The following is a 20,858-nucleotide window of genomic DNA, read 5'->3' as shown; positions in this document are numbered from 1 at the left end:
CGTTGTTTTTGTCCTCCATAAAGCATCGGACTGTCTGTGCCTGAGCAGATTACTGATTTTAGGTGGGATGCAATGCTGTGTGCAGTTTTATATCTATTTTGGATGTGAAAAATCCCTTTCTACTCTAAACAGACATAATGGGCCAGATTCTAATACTCTTAGTCACATTCAGGAGAACCTTTTTCTACAAGAAGGTCCATTGAAGTCAATGAGACTACTCACTGAGTGAGATACTAATAACCTTGAAATAGCAGTGTAACCTGGTCCTATAAATCTTTTGTAGGATGTGCAATTATTCACAGATAGGAATAACGAGTATTTTAATGAACTCACAGACTAGGGGACAAATTACTTCATGAAACAGGACACCATATCTATTCATACTGGCTTGCAAAACATAAGTATGTATAAATAAATTGATGAAGACTATAATACAGAGTTTTCAGTGTGATAGAACCTAGGGCTGCCCTCCTTGTTTCGTAAGGAGCAATAAGATGTCATAGCTATGACTGCTGCAATACAACCACAAGATAACAGAACCAAAAACCCTGGGATCCAAATACACCTAGACTTTGTAGTTCTGGTCCATCTTCAAGACATGTAAAGAGGAGCTGATAGAAGAGAAAGTCCTGGGTAGTTAGAAGTTGGAGGTTAAGTGGAGAGAGAGCAACCATATCTGATCCAGAGGGTAGCGATTGTTTTGCCTTAAAAAAAATCACCCTAACTCTGATCATTTTGAAGAATATGCTGAGACATTTTTATGGTTGTTGGATGTTCAACTACTGATTAAGGCTCCCAAGTCTATAATTTCCTGTAAATTTTCTAAAGGTTTCAGGACCTTTCTGCTACTAATGGCCTGAATCAAGTCTCATGCTGATTTTACATAAGTGCAACTCCACTGACACTAAGGTATCATGAAAGACGATATCATCATGGCATTGCCAAAAAAGGGTGATTTTACTCATTGCACAAACTATAGAGGTATTATTCTACTACCAATCCTGGACAAAGTATTGGCTACCATCATGCTTAATAGAATAAAGAAGGCAGTGGATAAAATGGTATTAGAAGAACAAGGTGGGTTCCGTCCAGGTAGATTATGTTGTCAACAAATATTCACTCTTTGCCAGATCACTGAAAAATCATAGAATCATAGAATCATAGAATATCAGGGTTGGAAGGGACCCCAGAAGGTCATCTAGTCCAACCCCCTGCTCAAAGCAGGACCAATTCCCAGTTAAATCATCCCAGCCAGGGCTTTGTCAAGCCTGACCTTAAAAACTTCTAAGGAAGGAGATTCTACCACCTCCCTAGGTAACGCATTCCAGTGTTTCACCACCCTCTTAGTGAAAAAGTTTTTCCTAATATCCAATCTAAACCTCCCCCACTGCAACTTGAGACCATTACTCCTCGTTCTGTCATCTGCAACCATTGAGAACAGTCTAGAGCCATCCTCTTTGGAACCCCCTTTCAGGTAGTTGAAAGCAGCTATCAAATCCCCCCTCATTCTTCTCTTCTGCAGGCTAAACAATCCCAGCTCCCTCAGCCTCTCCTCATAACTCATGTGTTCCAGTCCCCTAATCATTTTTGTTGCCCTTCGCTGGACTCTCTCCAATTTATCCACATCCTTCTTGAAGTGTGGGGCCCAAAACTGGACACAGTACTCCAGATGAGGCCTCACCAATGTCGAATAGAGGGGAACGATCACGTCCCTCGATCTGCTCGCTATGCCCCTACTTATACATCCCAAAATGCCATTGGCCTTCTTGGCAACAAGGGCACACTGCTGACTCATATCCAGCTTCTCGTCCACTGTCACCCCTAGGTCCTTTTCTGCAGAACTGCTGCCTAGCCATTCGGTCCCTAGTCTGTAGCTGTGCATTGGGTTCTTCCGTCCTAAGTGCAGGACCCTGCACTTATCCTTATTGAACCTCATCAGATTCCTTTTGGCCCAATCTTCCAATTGGTCTAGGTCCTTCTGTATCCTATCCCTCCCCTCCAGCGTATCTACCACTCCTCCCAGTTTAGTATCATCCGCAAACTTGCTGAGAGTGCAATCCACACCATCCTCCAGGTCATTTATGAAGATATTGAACAAAACCGGCCCCAGGACCGACCCTTGGGGCACTCCACTTGATACCGGCTGCCAACTAGACATGGAGCCATTGATCACTACCCGTTGAGCCCGACAATTTAGCCAGCTTTCTACCCACCTTATAGTGCATTCATCCAGCCCATACTTCCTTAACTTGCTGACAAGAATACTATGGGAGACCGTGTCAAAAGCTTTGCTAAAGTCAAGAAACAATACATCCACTGCTTTCCCTTCATCCACAGAACCAGTAATCTCATCATAAAAGGCGATTAGATTAGTCAGGCATGACCTTCCCTTGGTGAATCCATGCTGGCTGTTCCTGATCACTTTCCTCTCATGCAAGTGCTTCAGGATTGATTCTTTGAGGACCTGCTCCATGATTTTTCCAGGGACTGAGGTGAGGCTGACTGGCCTGTAGTTCCCAGGATCTTCCTTCTTCCCTTTTTTAAAGATTGGCACTACATTAGCCTTTTTCCAGTCATCTGGGACTTCCCCGGTTCGCCACGAGTTTTCAAAGATAATGGCCAGTGGCTCTGCAATCACAGCCGCCAATTCCTTCAGCACTCTCGGATGCAACTCGTCCGGCCCCATGGACTTGTGCACGTCCAGCTTTTCTAAATAGTCCCTAACCGCCTCTATCTCCACAGAGGGCTGGCCATCTCTTCCGCATTTTGTGATGCCCAGCGCAGCAGTCTGGGAGCTGACCTTGTTAGTGAAAACAGAGGCAAAAAAAGCATTGAGTACATTAGCTTTTTCCACATCCTCTGTCACTAGGTTGCCTCCCTCATTCAGTAAGGGGCCCACACATTCCTTGGCTTTCTTCTTGTTGCCAACATACCTGAAGAAACCCTTCTTGTTACTCTTGACATCTCTGGCTAGCTGCAGCTCCAGGTGCGATTTGGCCCTCCTGATAACATTCCTACATGCCCGAGCAATATTTTTATACTCTTCCCTGGTCATATGTCCAACCTTCCACTTCTTGTAAGCTTCTTTTTTATGTTTAAGATCCGCTAGGATTTCACCATTAAGCCAAGTTGGTCGCCTGCCATATTTACTATTCTTTCGACTCATCGGGATGGTTTGTCCCTGTAACCTCAACAGGGATTCCTTGAAATACAGCCAGCTCTCCTGGACTCCTTTCCCCTTCAAGTTAGTCCCCCAGGGGATCCTGGCCATCCGTTCCCTGAGGGAGTCGAAGTCTGCTTTCCTGAAGTCCAAGGTCCGTATCCTGCTGCTTACCTTTGTTCCCTGCGTCAGGATCCTGAACTCAACCAACTCATGGTCACTGCCTCCCAGATTCCCATCCACTTTTGCTTCCCCCACTAATTCTACCCGGTTTGTGAGCAGCAGGTCAAGAAAAGCACCCCCCCTAGTTGGCTCCTCTAGCACTTGCGCCAGGAAATTGTCCCCTACGCTTTCCAAAAACTTCCTGGATTGTCTATGCACCGCTGTCTTGCTCTCCCAGCAGATATCAGGAAAATTAAAGTCACCCATGAGAATCAGGGCATGCGATCTAGTAGCTTCCGTGAGCTGCCGGAAGAAAGCCTCATCCACCTCATCCCCCTGGTCCGGTGGTCTATAGCAGACTCCCACCACTACATCACTCTTGTACATCAAATCTATTGATTGGCAAAAACTTTATTGACTTTAAGAAAGTCAGAGAGACAGAGAATCCATGAAATATTGCTAGAAGGTATGGGATAACAGATAAATTGATCATCATCATAAGGAGTTTATGTGATAGAAAAAGATACACAGTGAGGTCAGGTACAGGCCAGGGTGTGTTATCAACAATCTTCTTTGCATTAGCAATAGTCTGAGTGAAGGGGTAGGTGGTGTAAAATGGTTAGCGGAGAGTTATGTGACCTTGACTTTGCCAACAGCATTGCTTTACTAAGTATGACTTGGAACAGAACGAGTGGCCTTACTTCAGACGTAGAACAGTAAGCAGCAAAAATTCGACTGAAAATAAATGCATAGAAGACAAAAAGAGGAAAGTGGCCAAAAGATACAAAAGTGTACGTAGATGGAAAAGAAATCAACGAGGTAGAAGAGTTCTATCTGGGGAGTCTGATGAGATTTGAAGGTGTTTGTGATAAAGATATCCATACAAGATTAGGAAAAGCAAACTACTTTTGGAATGATGAACAACATCTGGTGAAAGAGGTCTCCACGCCAAATTGAAGGTAAGATTATACTATCTGATTGTACAGAGCAGAGGCTTGGCCGCTGAAAGTGGCTAACAAAAAAAAATGTGGAGGGTGCCTATCACAGATAGCAGAGGAAAATATCACACATTTCATGGAACGACAGAATAACAAAATGGGAATAAGGGAGCTGACAAAGCAGGACACGATAGAAAATATCATCAAAGAAAGACGACTCAAGTAGTTGGGACATGTGCACCATATGGAAGATAGGAGACATGCTAAACAAGCACTGAATTTGGTATCCAAGAGAGGAAAGAGAAAATAAGGAAGTCCAAGGAAGAACTGGCAGAAGACAGTGACAGAGGATATTGAATGTGCTGGGCAGAAATACCACAACTAGAGAGCAACTGTAATCAGTACAGGAACTGGACTGCCCAGTGTGTCAGCAGCACAGGAGGAACTAAGGTCGAAATAACTCCATTATCTTCACTAGGGTGACGCCTCATTCATACCAGTGTAAGTAAGATCAGAATCAGGCCCAGGTTAGTATTAGTATTTACCCTTGGCAAATGTTCCCTTATAAATGAAACTGAAAACTTTGACTTTTGTCACTACGCTTTAAACTGGGGACTTTGATAAAGGGATCTCTCTTTGCAATGATCTGAAGTTTATCTGAAAGTGTATCAAGCCCTTCCAGATGACCCACGAATAGATGAAAGGATAGCTATGAAAGATACCAGATGTAATACCTTATTATTTGCAGACTGGACACAGCATGTGAGGTCATAGAGTTCCTATCGTGAATTGCTTATGAACTAAATAGACAATGCAAAACTCCCCAGAAGACTCAGGCGGTAGTCTGTCTTGGAACATTTATAAGCATGGTGAGTTTGGTGTGTGTGTGTGTGTGGGGGGGGAGTTAGTGTTTTTGTGCTTCATGGGGGGAGGAAATAAGTTTAGAAGAACAACTTTTTTATTATTGTTTTTTAAATCAGGCATGGGTCAATGAAAATATGGTTGGATTTATTTTCCAGCAGAAACAAGAAACAATAACCTATCTTTGGGGGAAAAAATCCTTCATCATCTATCCTCTCCTCCTTTTCTCTGACACTGTTTGCATCATGTGCCTGTTTTTGCTCCAACTTAAAGAGGGAGACAAGAATCATGCCCACAACATCAAAAGACTTTTCAGTTTCTTTTCAGGACAAGGTAAAAGGCAGGACAAAAAGTTGGAAGGTAGATTTAGAATAGTTAAATCTCCTCAATAACAGATCTAGTGGTGTTTTTTTCTCTATGGCCATAATTCTCCACTATGTCTGAACTGTTTTTGGGTAGTGGATGGTGGCAGCTGGAGAGGCCACAGGTAGTCAGTTCCAGCTCTCTCATCCTCCATCTTTGTTTATGAAAATCAATAAAAATAATTACGTTTTTCCCCCAAGGACAAAATTCTTCCCTCATAAAAACTCTACTGGAGTCAATGAGTATAGCAGAGTTACACCAAACACACTTATAACGCCCAATGTTCATCTGTGTACTACCAAATGTATATGGTTTTGTTACTAACTCTCCTGATTAGTAATTTCCTTAGTAGTAGTTGTCTTTTTGTCGTATGGTTTTACATAATGTATGTTTCTTTTCAGCACTTTGTAACTTCAGTACTAGATTGTAGTGCAATGTAGTCATTTGCCTCAGTGAGGTTTTATTACACAAACTTTTAGCAATATCTTTTAAGGGCACCCATTGACTACATATGACATGTTACTTCAGTACTCAGATTTGGTGATTCAGGTTAGTAGACAAGAGCATTTGGTTTATCCAAATCCCCCAAAAGGTGAAATGACATATCAAAGAAAACTGACAGCAAGAGAACCAGTTGGAAGTTATAGGGAAATGCAAGGGGCATGAATATTCCTAGAATCAAGATACTGACAGAAGCCCTAGATGATCCCCTCACATAAGAAGGACTCTTAGTATCATGAACTTTCACAGTTCCTTCAAGTGGAAGAAAAGTAATTAAATTGCCTTTTATAATTAACCATTCCCATGCCTTAACATATATTGTACCCAACAACTGTTCTAAGTTAGGTGGACTACACCCTTATGTCTGGAGGTTTTTCATGAGAATAGTTTATTAACTTGAGCTCTTGATCCTACCTTTAATTTACATTGTAAACTCCTTGCAGCAAAAAGTCATGTATTCCTTAGTATACAGTGAGCACGATCTTGGTACCTAGTAAATAAAGTTTTTGTAAGACTTTTCAATCAATTAGTTCTTGGCGAGATCACGTATTTACCTAGAAAAGCACAATATATAGTGTCTTAGATCAAGATACAGCATTCACCAGGAAGTTGGTTCATAACTTGTGAAGCAAGAACTATGTAAATAACAAGCTGTGCACACTTATAGTTCTTTTATACAGAGGGAAGTGAGAGGTGAGAATGTCTAATTAAGAATACTTTGGAGGAATGATACAAGAAGAGGCATCTTGAATAGAGGCATCTTAAATTAAAGATAGTTAAGACTTAGGCAGACTGTGAAGAGCTACGAAAGGATCTCTCAAAACTGGGTGACTGGGCGAGAAAATGGCAGATGAAATGTAATGTTGATAAATGCACATTGGAAAGCATAATCCCACTATACATATAAAATGATGGGGTCTAAATTAGCTGTTACCACTCAAGAAAGAGATCTTGGAGTCATTGTGGATAGTTCTCTGAAAACATCCACTCAATGTGCAGCGGCAGTCAAAAAAGTGAACAGAATGCTGGGAATATTTCAGAAAGGGATAGCAAATAGGACAGAAAATATCATGTTGCCTCTATATAAATCCATGGTATGCCCACATCTTGAATACTGTGTGCAGATGTAGTCGCCCTATCTCAAAAAAGATATATTAGAATTGGAAAAGGTTCAGAAAAGGGCAACAAAAATTATTAGGGGTATGGAACGGCTTCAGTATGAGGAGAGATTAATAGATTGAGGTCTGTAAAATCATGACTGGTGTAGAGAAAGTAGATAAGGAAGTCAAGTATCAGTGGGTAGCAGTGTTAGTCTGTATCCACAAAAACAACAAGGAGTCCGGTGGCAATTAAAGACTAACAGATTTGTCTTTAGATCTGTTAGTCTTTAAGGTGCCACTGGACTCCTTGTTGTAGATAAGGAAGTGTTGTTTACTACTTCTCATAACCAAAGAACTAGGGGTCACCAAATGAAATTAATAAGCAGCAGGTTTAAAACAAATAAAAGGAAGTATTTCTTCACACAATGCACAGTCAACCTGTGGAACTTCTTGCTAGAGGATTTGTGAAGGCCAAGACCATAACAGGGTTCAAAAAAACCCAGATAAATTCATGGAGGATAGGTCCATCAATGGCTATTAGGCAGGATGGGCAGGAATGGTGTCCCTAGCCTCTGTTTGCCAGAAGCTGGGAATGAGCTACGGGATGGATCACTTGATGATTACCTGTTCTGTTCATTCCCCCTGGGGCACCTGGCACTGGCCATTGTCGGAAGACAGGATACTGGGCTAGATGGACCTTTGGTCTGACCCAGTAGGGCCATTCTTATGAATATAAATGAGCACCTCATTTTCACAAAGGCATGTTGTGGAAGCAAATGGATTGACAATTTACCCTATTATATCTTTGTATATGGATTTGTGCCTGGGGAAAATTAAATGTGTTTTTTCTCATCTGAGCGGTGAAAGCTGTGATATTCAGTTTGCTTGAGGATAAGTGGAAAAGGCACATTTCACAAAGGAACTATATCAGAGGCCTCCTCAGAATGAAGCATATATATTTTTATTATAACCTCTCAAACCATTATGGCTTTTGAGACTCCAAGTAATTATTGTATATAGTATGTATTTTCTAAGGGCACTTTGTGAAAGAAAAATTGGGAGCTATAGAATGATGTAAAATTTTGTGTAAACTTCTATACAGTACATTAGTGAATTCTTTGTTCTCAGTTGTCAGGGGTGGTTTATGCTCATGTTCCTTCTGAGAGATTTTTCAGTTGGGATTATCCGTGTAGGTAAAAACATGAAATATGTTCCACTCTCTTGAAAACCTCTTCAGCTATGCTTTTGTCATCTCTCTCAAATAACATGTTCACAACACCAATAATGTACTTTAAATTTTATCTGAACTATACCTCCCATTTGTGTTTTCTTAGTAAGCAGTTCTCATGCTCTCTAGATATTAGAAACAACACACTTTAAAAAAATCACCTGTGCAAAGTATAAGGTTTTTCTGCCCTTGCATTTCAAGCAGTTGATTTTTAAAGCTAATGTCTTTTTGTTGCTGAAGCATTTTATTACATTGCATGGCACGTCAAGATCATGGTTTTGGCAGCGCACACTATACATGGCATACTTCGGGCACGCGTCTACACTGGCAAAGTTACTGCGCCAGCAGTTACAGTGCCTCTCAGAGAGCACAGAAGGAAAACTGCTGTTGTGTGTTCACACTGCCAGCTGCCTGCGCAATAGCGTGTTCACACTTGCGGCACTTGCAGTGGTATTTGGAGTGGTGCACTCTGGGCAGCTATCCCACAGAACACCTCTTTCTGTTTTGCCGCTAAGACTTGTGGGAAGGTGGAGGGGGTCACGGGATATCCTGGGTCCAGTCCCAGTGCCCCATGATGCATTGCTTCACATCCCAGCAATCCCTGTGCTTCCATTCGCATTTGGGGACATCTTTCAACGGTTTGTGTACTGTGCGCCCTGCCCTGCCTCTTCGGGCTGCAGGAATGGATCCCAAACTGCTGACCAGTATGCTGTTTGCTCTGATCAAGAGGAGTTGATCTCGCCATGCAAAGTAGCTATGGCATGAGATTGCTTGTGGCATTCACAGAGGTGCTGACCACAGTGGAACACTGCTTTTGGGCTCGGGAAACAAGCACTGAGTCGTGGGATCACGTTGTGATGCACATCTGGGACGACGAGCAGTGGCCGCAGAACTTTTTCATGAGAAAAGCCACATTCCTGGGACTGTGTGATTAGCTCGCCCCAGCCCTGCAGCGCAAGGACACGAGAATGTTAGCTGCCCTGTCTCTGGAGAAGCACGTGGTGATTCCACTGTGGAAGCTGTCTACTCCAGACTGCTACCGATCAGTCGCTAAACAGTTCAGAGTGGGAAAGTTGACCACTGGAGTCGTGTTGATGAAAGTGTGCAGGGCCATTAATTGCAACCTGCTCCGAAAGACCGTGACTCTGGACAACGTGCGTGACATTGAGGATGGCTTTGCACAAATGGGCTTCCCTAACTGCGGAGTGGGGACGGAATGGGAGGGGCACGCATGTTCCAATTCTGGCACCAGATTGCCTAGCCACCGAGTACATTAATCTCAAGGAGTATTTCTCAATGGTTCTCCAGGTGCTTGTAGATCACCGTGGGCATTTCACGCACATTAACAGAGGCTGGTCCGGAAAGGTGCATGACACACACATCTTTCAGAACACTGGCCTGTTCAAGAAGCTGCAAGCAGGGACAGAAAATCACTGTAGGGGAAATTGAAATGCCCATTGTGATCCTGGGAGACCCCGCCTACCCCGTAATGCCGTGGCCTATGAAGCCATACATGGGGCAACTTGACAGCAGCAAGGAGTGGTTCAACAGCAGGCTGAGAAAGTGCAGAAAGACTGTTGAATTTGCATTTAGCCATTTAAAAGCCTGCTGGCGATGCCTGTATGGGAAGTTGGACATGGCTGATGACAATATTCCTATGCTTTTAGCTGCATGCTGTACGCTCCATAATATTTGCGAAGGAAAGGGTGAAAGCTTCACTCAGGGCTGGACCGCGGAGGCTTAGCGCCTGGAGGCTGAGTTTGAACAGCCAGAGACCAGGGCTATTAGAGGGGAACAGCACAGGGCCATAAGGATCAGGGATGCCTTGAGGCAGCAATTTGAAGCTGAAAGCCACTAATATTTGCTCCTATGCTTGGGATTGCAGTGCTTGTAATGCTAGGAGGTGACTGGCGCACATGATGCAGTAAGGGGGTTTAATATAATTGCATGTTGCTTTGCAGTGCTCCTTTTGCTTTCACTTAATAGCATAAAGATTGCTTTCAAATCAACACAATTCCTTTATTAAAAGACAACAACCAGAGGAGAGAGTCAGATGACAAAAATACATCAGCAGGGAGAAGGATGGGGGAAGGGAAGGTCTCCAGAGGAGGAGAGGTCCCAGGACAGCTACAGATTACTGTATGTCCAGGGATCATACCCAACATCCTCCTTTGGAGTACAATGCAGTGGGTGCTGTGCTTCAGCAGGGCCAAACTGCAGGGGATGGGTGTTGAGTGCAGTGGGTAGTGGGAGTCCATACTGCTGGACTGTGAGGAGGGAGGAGTGGAATGCTGCGGGTAGAAAGTGGAGCCAGGTGGTTGATAAGAGTGTGTTGGTAGTGTGTTAAGTTAAGTTAAAGTTAAGGTTTTGCAATTGCCCAAAATGTGCTTACTAAGAGGTAAGTCATTTTTGTACTGTACAGTTCCTCTATGGATTATTTGAATCTTACTTTGATAAATTCTTTTGATTTTATTCAGTTTCCCTGAGGGGCATTTGGTGGTTGTTATTAATTATTATTATTACATTGAAAGAATGTTCTTGTACTGCATTGATTTATAGCTGTTCGTATGATTGATTTCTTGGTAATATATTTCTGTATAGCGGTCACAGTGTATATTCTAATCACTAGTCCTGACAACAACAATATTTGGACAATATTCCAAAATGACAACATAAGGCTGACATTCCTCCATGCTTCGTCTCTGCCCAAAGGTGAATTTTTGTGGAAACACTGAGCACAATCTTCTTGAATTATGAGGGGAGGGAGAAAAGAAATCCTCCAGTATAAAAAGAATTTGTGAGTTATTTTCCCACCTCTCCTAGTGCTTGGGTTTAATAATATTTTGACTTAGATAGCCCTCTGCAAACACTGTTTAGTAAGGCCTCACAGTGTCCTTATGAAATAGCTCAATAAGGAAGTATAGACTCCACATGGGCTGGGTTACACATACATGGGAAGTCCCCCACAATTTTTAAAGCCCATTTTTAGTGACAGATTTTCAGAGGTGGTCTTTCAAATACTGTAGAGATAATCTCATCATAAATGCCTGGATGATGGATAGATAATTAGAAACAGGGTTTTTAATGCTATAGATAGATAGCTCAAGAGCCATATGAACCATATCTCACAAGACAAATGTGGCAGGCTGGGGGGAATTAGGGTATTGTCCTGAGTGACTAATATAATCATTTTTGCTTAACTGAAGTATTATATGAATCTGTGATTTCACTTCAAAAATGAATTAGCAGATTTCCCAGTTCTGGTTGCATCGGCATAATTCTGTTGATTTTAGATCCTACAACTTCAGTGAGTGTAGAGCATGGAATGTTATATTTACATTAATGAATTTAGATTAAAAGAATTGTTGCCAAATCACGATCATAGGTGAAAATTGTTGGGCTCCTTAAATCACAGCCAATGATTGTGGTGGAAAATTGTGCTGAAAGAAGTGTATTTAACAGTCATGTTTAATTCTCAAGCCCTTTGGAGTTTTAAACATGATTGGGAAATACAGATAAGTTAATTATAGAACTTTGATTGAGCACTTTGTTGCTCTTACTGGTAATTTTGTTTTAGTGGCACTAAATTCTTGTTTACACAGTGTGACTGTTCTCACTAAGGGGGTGTAAATTCTAATGCACACTAGCATGTTGCACGCTAAAAGGTCCCTAATGCAGGACGACATTACTCTGCACTAGGGAACTTTCAGTGCACACTAGCAGGGTCCACACAGGCCAGTCAGTTTGCAACATGCTAATGTCCAGTAGAATTTACTTCCTTCTTGTACTGACTAAAGCACCATGGACAAGCATTAATGGTAAATGGCAAACAATAGAGCCTTAATTACCTTTTCTCTTTACAGGCAGAAGTCATTGATGTGCAGTATGGGACTGTAGAAGATTTAGTCCTGATTCAAGTCATGACAAATGTGACCAATAAAATCGCACTTCTGAAGCTAGGACAATCACCTTTACTCTATAAGGTTAGTTACATGTCTGGTGTACTTTATCTAAGTAATTTCTTTTGTTGTTCATTTCCAGATACTAAAATGGGGCCTTGTGTTGCCATCTCTCAGCAGGCCAGTATTTGTTGGCATTTAATAGACTCCTTAACTCTTTCCTGCAAGTGTCTGCAGTGTTTGCTTAGTTCCAGTTTTGATATGTCATCTGTTTTATTGAATTGTATAATACAGTATCAGAGGCTGCCTGTTGATAGTGTCATATTTTCCCTTGTTGGTGTAAATCTTACAGCGAGGGAAGGAATCTGTAGGCGAGAGAGGGAACGAGTCCAAGAAAAGAAGCGTCTGAGAGCAGGGGTAGCTGGAGCCTCGTCTGTCTAAAATTTGCATGTCGTCTTAAACTGAAATCTCTGACTCAGGCATCATATCTAGTACTTGGACTGCTGGAGACTTAAACATGCCCTGAGGTGAAGCTGAGTGCAGTCTGTGCCTGCTTAACGTCAGGCTTTTGAAGATCTTCCCAAGCCGACTGGGCTGCCTTCAAAATCCAGTGCTTCTTAACTTGCTATGACTGTGCTCTACAGACACTGAAATTGTGAGGTGATCCTCAATAAAAATACAGCACAGGAGGAATAAACAGATGGGGCCTATCAGGCAGGCTGCAAATAAGACAGTTCTTGGTCTTGACCATGGTTTGCTTTAACCTGGTTTAACTGTATATACTATACATACCCAAGCTGGCTCAGTGTCAATGCTGCCATTGGCTTCTTAGCTTTGCTCCCCATTCTTACTACCTCTGAGGGAGGGAAGAACTGCAGAGAGGAAAACATCATTCACTTTTATGAAGTTTTCTGCCATAAAATGTGTGAGGGCATGCTGCCTAAAGCATCTGTACTTTAGCTCGCCGCTTCCACTGCAGGCCAGCCACATCCTCTGATACAGCGGACAACTAGAAAGACATTTTAAAGAGACATACAAAGGCTGACTGCCAGCTCAAAATGAGCATATTGTGTAGTTTCTGTTCCCTTCCTTCCTTGCTCTGTGTGTGTGTGTGTGTGTTTGCTCCCTTCCATCTCTGATATTTGTGGAGAGCACAGAGATTAAACACGTTTGTCCATTTTCATCTGAGACTTGACAGAACCAAATATTATATAAAAATTGAGTTATATTTTTTGATGTAAAAACCCCTATTTTTTATTGTGAATATTTTATAAATAAGAATTACATTAGTTTGGTATTTCGAAAGAGTCTGCTGGCTCAGTAAATAATTAAACAAGACACTTCATGCCCAATTCACAGAAGCAATTATAAAAGACCAGTATCTCCAGATTTTATAATTAAAGAATCCGGAGCTGCTCCGCTGGCCACAGAAATCACAGAGAAGACCAGGACACTGGTTCATAAAATAGCTGCTTAATATTTTTTTAATAGAAACAGTCTTTGTCTCAATGAAAATGCCATTTTCAACTGAATAATTTCGGTTATTTATTTAAATTATTTCGAGCCAATCTCATTACATACATGAAAGGTCAGTAATCATTGTCAGAATTTGACATGTGCAGCAGCCTCGCGCATAGATCTTATGCTGCATTTCTTTTTAAATGCCAGTAACAATGAAATCACAATCAGGGTTTGTTTAGTACAGTCTTGAATAAGAGGGAAAGTCTGCAGTACAAAAAGGGCAATACCGTTATGTACATCACCCACAAAGAGGATTTGTTAAGGTTCTGATCCTGCTAACACGTATATGTTCTGGACTTTAAGCTTGTCAGGAAGTCCTACAGAAGTCTAAAATACCACCTTTTCCTTCCGCCAGGGAACTAAAGCCAATATGTGGGAAGATTTGCCCTCTTTTATTATTTCTTCTTTCAGATCCCAAGCCCTCATTTTTAGGACACAGATTGAGACGAGTCTTGCTCGGCTTTGAAGTAATTGTATTCTTTGTTAAAGTAGTGGAAAAATATATGAAAGATTAATCTTTGGTATGGAATATTTCTAAATGAAAAGACATATTGGACAACCCACTCTTATTGTGCTACTGGGGTGAAATCCTGGCCCCTTAAAATCCCTGGCAAAATTCCCATTCATGGATCAATGGGATTCCCATTTTTTTAAACTGTTCTCCATTCTGTTTGTGTTTTTGTACTTACTGAGTCTTCCATTTCTGTTTTCCAGACCCAACCCTCCTTCTTGCCTGTTTTTCCTTCTCTTTCTTCCACGTACTTTGTTTTACAGCATGTTAACACAGAAAGTCGATTCCAAGCAGAGCTGTAATTATAATTTCTTATTTCATGTTTTTTATCCTAAATTTTGTATTTAGCTCACATTTTCCCTATTTAATGAACTTTGATCTCTCATGATTATATTAAAATGATTGTATTTATATTACAGTATATAATACTGTAATTGGGACCAAAGGTCCCAATCAAGAGTGGCGTGTTTCCGTGGCAGGTATATGCAGAGAGACATCATCCTTGTCCTGTAGTTTACAGTTGTGCCCTTATTTTTCTAGTTCCCTCCCTCCCTTTACTTTGGCAATCTTTTTGTCTCTGTATCTCTTTATTGCAATCTCCTCTATCTTTTCTCTGTCCTTCATATTTCCCCTCCCCCCATATTTTTTTTACCTCCCCTCTCTTTCTCTCCTTACTGAGTCCACTGGAGAAAGTCCAAAAGACAACAATACATTTTTACTACTAGCAAAGCTAAGCCTGAGTTCACAAGAAGCACATTTCCTTGGTTTTATAGATCATATTCGGCAAAAAGAAACTTGTGTAAGTGGAAAACAGTTGTTCATCCAAATATGCACCAGGTGACAATTTATATAGAACTTGTAAAATATGGATATAGATCTGGATTTTTGAAGCCTTCAGAGTTCTGGGTCTTTGGATATGCAGTTTTCGTTCCTCCCATGGCATTGATTTGTGCAGTTCTGGCCAACCACAAAATTCACATCCAAATCCAGATTGATAATCCCACAAAAAATCCAAGTGTTACTCCTCTTCAGAGTTTGTGTGGTCCATTATAGAGATTTAGCAGGCTGCAAAATTTGCATCTGGGATCAAATTCTAAACCCTTTTGGGGGTGTTTGGATAGAGTGTTCTGGCTTAATCCCATTTTTAGTATTTTATATGGGTCTATTGAAGACAGTTTATGGGATGGGGAGCCTGGGGCAGAACGAGAAAGGAAAGAACTAGGAAACTAACCTAGGGCCAGTAACTGGGGATGCTCCTCTCCTGCCCTGGAGTTCCTCACAAGCAGCCATGGACATCTTTTGATTGTCAACACCTCTGTGAGTTTTTATTTCTGTTACCACCACCAAGCGACCATCACATTCTACCCACAATGTCTTTCAATCCTCAGCCCTTCCTCCAGGGAGAGGAAGCAGAAGGAATCTCACCAGCCAGAGACCTAGCTTCCCCTAGGCTCTACTAGCCCCTCTCTTCTGCACTTCCTTCCTGTGCTTTTTAACTACCTTCTCAGCTGATGGGATAATTAGCTCCTTAGTTCATTTGACCATTAGGTAATTAAGTCTTTGATCCCTCAATCAGGGTTTCTCTGGGGTGAAACTTAGTGCCTAAGTGACCAGAGTGCTGGGTCAGCTGCTTGCTTTCAGCACTCTGTCACAAGGTCTAAATTTTGTGTTGGACAAGAAGAATTTGTAACTGGGAAATGTTGCTATATATGTAATAAGAATTGTCTCACAGGTTTTTGTATGTCTGATAACTCACTGGAGTTGACAAGATTTGTGTGCTATGTTAACCACTGACTGATTCCAAACATTCTAGATACATTGCAGTAGAATGAACCTACCCAAGTGTGCTCTAACCTTCCATTGATTTCAGTGGGATTTACAGTGAGTGCCAGCAGAACAGCAGGTATAGTAAAGGAACAGTAGTTAATTGTTGTTAGCGGTTACAATACAACAGTCATACAATAGCCTCGATTTGCTAGCACCAAAGATTAATAAGTAATAAAAATGACTAATTACCTCCTCAGAAAATTCAGGTGATTTTATTTCTTGTCTCTTGTAAAAAAAATGTAGTTTTTGAATGTAATTATTTTTTCCATTTCTTTCCTGTGTGTCTGATTTATTTTGGAAACATTGCTGAATAAAGAGGAAGTTCCCTAATAGGGGTACAAGAGAAATTGGTTTTCCTGAGTCACAAGGAAATATGTTGAGGTTTAGATTGCCCCCTATGCACAGAAAACATGTAAGGGTTAAGACATGCAATGAATTTTCAGTGGTGAAGTTTCCTCCAAATAGTTGTATTGGGGATGGGATCTGCTTCCCCCTTCCCGCAGCACAAGATACATGTGGATGTTAAGACACCTGTTGGAGACCAAGATCATCCCTGAGGTGTCTCCATACTTTCCCCAACCCCACACCTCATGGCAACATGGCTCCTGAAGTGCTCATGTTTTCATGGCCTTTTCACTTGAGGCTTACTCTGAGGGTGGGTTCTTAAATCAGGACAGAAAACATACATACAACATTACCGATTGGTCAGTATTATTCTACACAGGTAATCCCCATTTTTCGGGGGAATTGATGCCATGCAGTTGTTGTCCTTTCCTGGAGCCTTGAACAAGTGATTTTTGCATGGAGGAGTTTCCTTGGTCTCTGGGTCTTAATGTGTGGGAGCAGGCTGCTTAAGGCATTCTGCACCATTTTGCTGCCTTCCTTCCATTCCACGCAGTGTATTGTAGGGTGAAATCCTGGTCCCACTAAAGTAGGGATTTCACTGTTGGTCTTTGGGGCCAACTTCTATTCCTACTGAAGTCAGTGCTTTAAAGTGATTTCAATAGGAGCAGGGTTGAGCCTGGGTAACAAATGTAATTGCTACAGCAATAATAAATTGGAATGTATCACTTACTTTGATTGGACAAAGCAGTAAACTAAGTTTTCGTGCACACAAAAATTCCTCTATAATTTGCATTTTCAGTAACTATAAAAGAATGTGTATTTCAGAAAAGAATTGAGGCATTTTATTACTTATCACTAGATCTGAGTGAATAATTCACGGAGCACAACTTATCCAACAAATTTAGCCTGGCCTTTCTATTCGTGGTATATCTCTGTAAATAGATTGCAATTTCCTTGAATTTATTTGCTACTCTAACATATTCTGCACGTTCTTTAAAATTATGTTTAAGCTTCTCTGAGTTGATCACGGGCAATTTGCTTTAAGCCACTGATTTTCCAAATTAGAAATTTGAGCTGTGATGATTAGTGGTGATTGGTCAGAAAAGTAACATGCTATTTTTTCCTGATTAGATAAGGATGTGAACACTTTTGATACATATTTTCACCCAAGGATACTTATACTAGAAAAGATCCATCTCCTAATCTTCACCGAGAAAGAACACAAGAATCAATGCAGATTTAGGGTAATATTCATGGGGAATACTTTGAAGTAAAAGTCACTAGCCAGTATCTTTTCATGAGTATCTCCCAAATCCCCATGACTTTAAATCTTAAAAATGCAACCATAAAAAATCTACATTTTAGGCAAAAGATTGTAAAAAAATAAAGGCAGAGAAACATAATTCCTAATCATGATAATCCTGGCTTTGTAATTGAAAATAGCCATTAAGTGCAGTGGCTGAGATTTATCAGTACAGCATGCAGTTAAGCCTAGAATAGATACAGGTAGTGGTTTAGATTAGAGGAGAGAGAGTTTGCATTTTGTGAAGGTTATAGGAATGTCTGCACTGACAATTGAGCCTTTTATTTATGACATTCTACCACAGGTTATTATGCAGGCATTATAAGAACCTCCCCACACAGCCTCACAAATGATCTCAACGTGACCTAGAAAGAGCACCCTGTCAGTGAGAAAGAGGCATATTTTTCACTTCTAAATCAATCTTGAGTTTCCCCAGAGTAGATACTGATTATGTTGCCTTTTATTGCAGTATTCAGTTACGGGATGTTTTTATAATATAAACTGTCCATTGGGGAATTGACCCAACAAACTAATTTCAGACTGGATTCCTACCAGGATCCCAAAGGAGAAAAGATAAAATTTAATCCACTTGACCTTGTCCTACTCCTGTTCATCATATAGTGAGCTATGTGGGTTGCCAGGTGAGTCCAAATCTGCTGATTCGGATGATGCTAGAATTCCAGTTTTAAGGAATCTTTATGACAGATCAGAGATTTATTAGCCCAGTGCGTCTGACTACTCTAGGTCTTTCTCTCCTTTAATAACCATGTTTATCATTTTAATTGTCAAATTAACTTCCAGCAATTTAGTTGATCACATAAAGGTGTGATGCATTGGACCTGCTGCTTTTGACATCAGATAAATTTTGATGTTTACAAACACTTTATTGGCTCTTATTGTGTTTTGCAATATAAGGTACTTCATTGAGACAGTGCACAAGAACCTTAAAAAATGAAATACATGGAAGATATCTAAAAGAAATGAAGAAAATTACATACCCTACCTTAATGGATAAATGTGCTAAGAACCTACTTGTAGCAGTGATCACATTCAGAACAGTGTATCTTTCTTTCTGTTTGTCATACCATACTTAAGAAATTGTATGAGTACCATATTTTCACATTAGTATAAACTTTGCTGCAGAGGAAGAAGTCTTTGAAGTACATCCTTTGCCTTGGCCAAGGAAAATGGCATTGCAAGGGTGACAGTGTAAGGCATCAAAGTCTGTGGATTCTGCTGCAGAAACTACTACCATAATAAATAGGAGACCGATAAGATAAAAACACCAAAATGTTGAGTACAGGGTGGAGTATTTAGATGCACTTTGTTCCTTTTCTGTGGCATGTGCATACATGGCAGATTAGATTAATTGGGACTCATTGAAAGCTCAGAAATTTTGATATGTAAAATGCTTTTGAACCCGTAGTACCCATACATCTATAGTACCTGTGAAAACCTACTCCTTTTCACACACAATGATTAATTCTTTTGTATGTGCAAATCTGTGTATTTTATTTTATTTTTCTATATTAGTTGCATTTGTATATGCAAGTTTTCTGGAATGTTTGCCCTTTGTCTCTTTAGCTAAGTATAAATCAGATCTCAAGATGACTTGTTTGCATATTACTGCTCATAATCTCATTTTAAAATGTTTTATTGATTGTTTTTGTTTTTTGCAAATGGCTTTATCTGGCATCATCATGCAAAGGGCTGTTTATGTTGTATGTGTGAGTAGCAGCAGTGAGTAAATTGGGTGTCCCTGCTCGGGGCCTGAGCTCTATTTTCTTTGAAGATGAAGTTCTTTTAGAGACCTCCTTGGACATAAATTTCCCCCTCTTTTCCTTTCACTGGGTCTCATAAGACTCACACTTGGAGGTGGGTGGGGGAAGAGAAGAGGATCTTGCAAAGTGAAGATAACATGGAGGCATGCAAGATACTAATTTCAAAGTGAATTATTAGAATTAACCAGGCTGCTTTCTATAATATAATGGCACAAAGACTTCAAAGACTGGAGTAGGTTGTGAAAATCAAATATATGCAATTTATCTATCTGTTCATGTGTGTATTTTTCTATACATATAGTAGTTTTGCCAACTCACACAATTTTATCACAAGTCTTACATCCATAGGTATTTTTCTTTCAAGTCCCAGCTCCTGGAGACATGTGATGTGTGAGAATCTCAGATTTCATTAAAAAAAGGTTTCTAGCCCCTATAATTGCAGAGAAAGAATTGGAAACATGAATCCTAGAGGCTCAAAAACAGATGGCAAATAAACAGAACCTGACATCTATTATTTTTTAAAATCCCATCGTTTTCTAAGTCAATGTTATGACGTTTTGGAGTCCAGATGCATGGTATTTAAATGCTGAGGGTTAGCAATACTGTATTTGATATTTATAACTTCTGGTTTATTAATATTATAGATTTTCCCCAGCTTTCTCTGAGCCTAGCCATTGTCCACTGATTTCTCTAGTTGTTGCTGCAGAAGTGGGTCCTAGGAAAGGATTTGAAGGTGGGGGGTTGGCAGCAGACTTGTGGGTCATTCTAAAGACAATGGTCAATACATTAAGGGTGGCCTGGAGGAAAGCGTGAAGATGTTCATGGGATATGCAAACAAGTGCCCTGTTGAGGCTGGGGATATTGATGGAATGGAGGCAGAAGTGGGCAATGTGACAGCAACATAATAAGAGATGGGTGAAGACCTCTGAGGGACCTTGGAGTTTAGGACAAGAAACTTGAACTGGATACGCTGGTAGAAAGTGGAGTCAGTGAGTGAAAGATTCAAAGGAGAGGGTGATGTCATTTTTTTAGTTGGAACTTGATTAATCCACTCCTGTTCAGTTTGGATCTAGTGGTCCCCCTGCCGCATCCAAATAAAGAATACCCACGTGTGCAGTGTTTGGTGGTGGTGGTGGTGGCGGCAGGGGAAAGAAGAGTGGCTTAACACTATTTCCCCCACTGTTAACCTGGGCTGGTCTAAAATGTAACAGCTGGTAACAAACCCCAGTCCATCCAAAATCAAATGAGCAAAAAACTGCTGTATACCTTAGGGGTCAGAAGTAAGGGGCTTGACTGACATCTAAGAGTCTTAGTGAGGGCCAGCATCTGGTCCAAAACCTTGCTTAAATAATTCAGAG

The 20,858-nt window shown here is 40.9% G+C and overlaps 1 protein-coding gene across 4 annotated transcripts in view; it reads left to right on the top strand.

Annotated features, from left to right (window-relative positions):
- NAALADL2 (N-acetylated alpha-linked acidic dipeptidase like 2) overlaps positions 1 to 20,858 on the top strand; it is a 920,300-nt gene that overhangs the window by 528,085 nt on the left and 371,357 nt on the right. For all 4 annotated transcript variants that reach the window (XM_073359348.2, XM_073359349.2, XM_073359350.2 and 1 more), the window contains one exon: positions 12,177 to 12,296. In XM_073359348.2, the coding sequence (XP_073215449.2) occupies positions 12,177 to 12,296 (120 nt within the window). The remainder of the gene's footprint in view (positions 1 to 12,176; positions 12,297 to 20,858) is intronic.

The sequence above is a fragment of the Lepidochelys kempii genome, chromosome 9 (assembly GCF_965140285.1).
Source record: "Lepidochelys kempii isolate rLepKem1 chromosome 9, rLepKem1.hap1, whole genome shotgun sequence".
In the NCBI taxonomy this organism is placed as follows: Eukaryota; Metazoa; Chordata; order Testudines; family Cheloniidae; genus Lepidochelys; species Lepidochelys kempii.
This window is presented reverse-complemented; position numbering and strand designations above follow the sequence as displayed.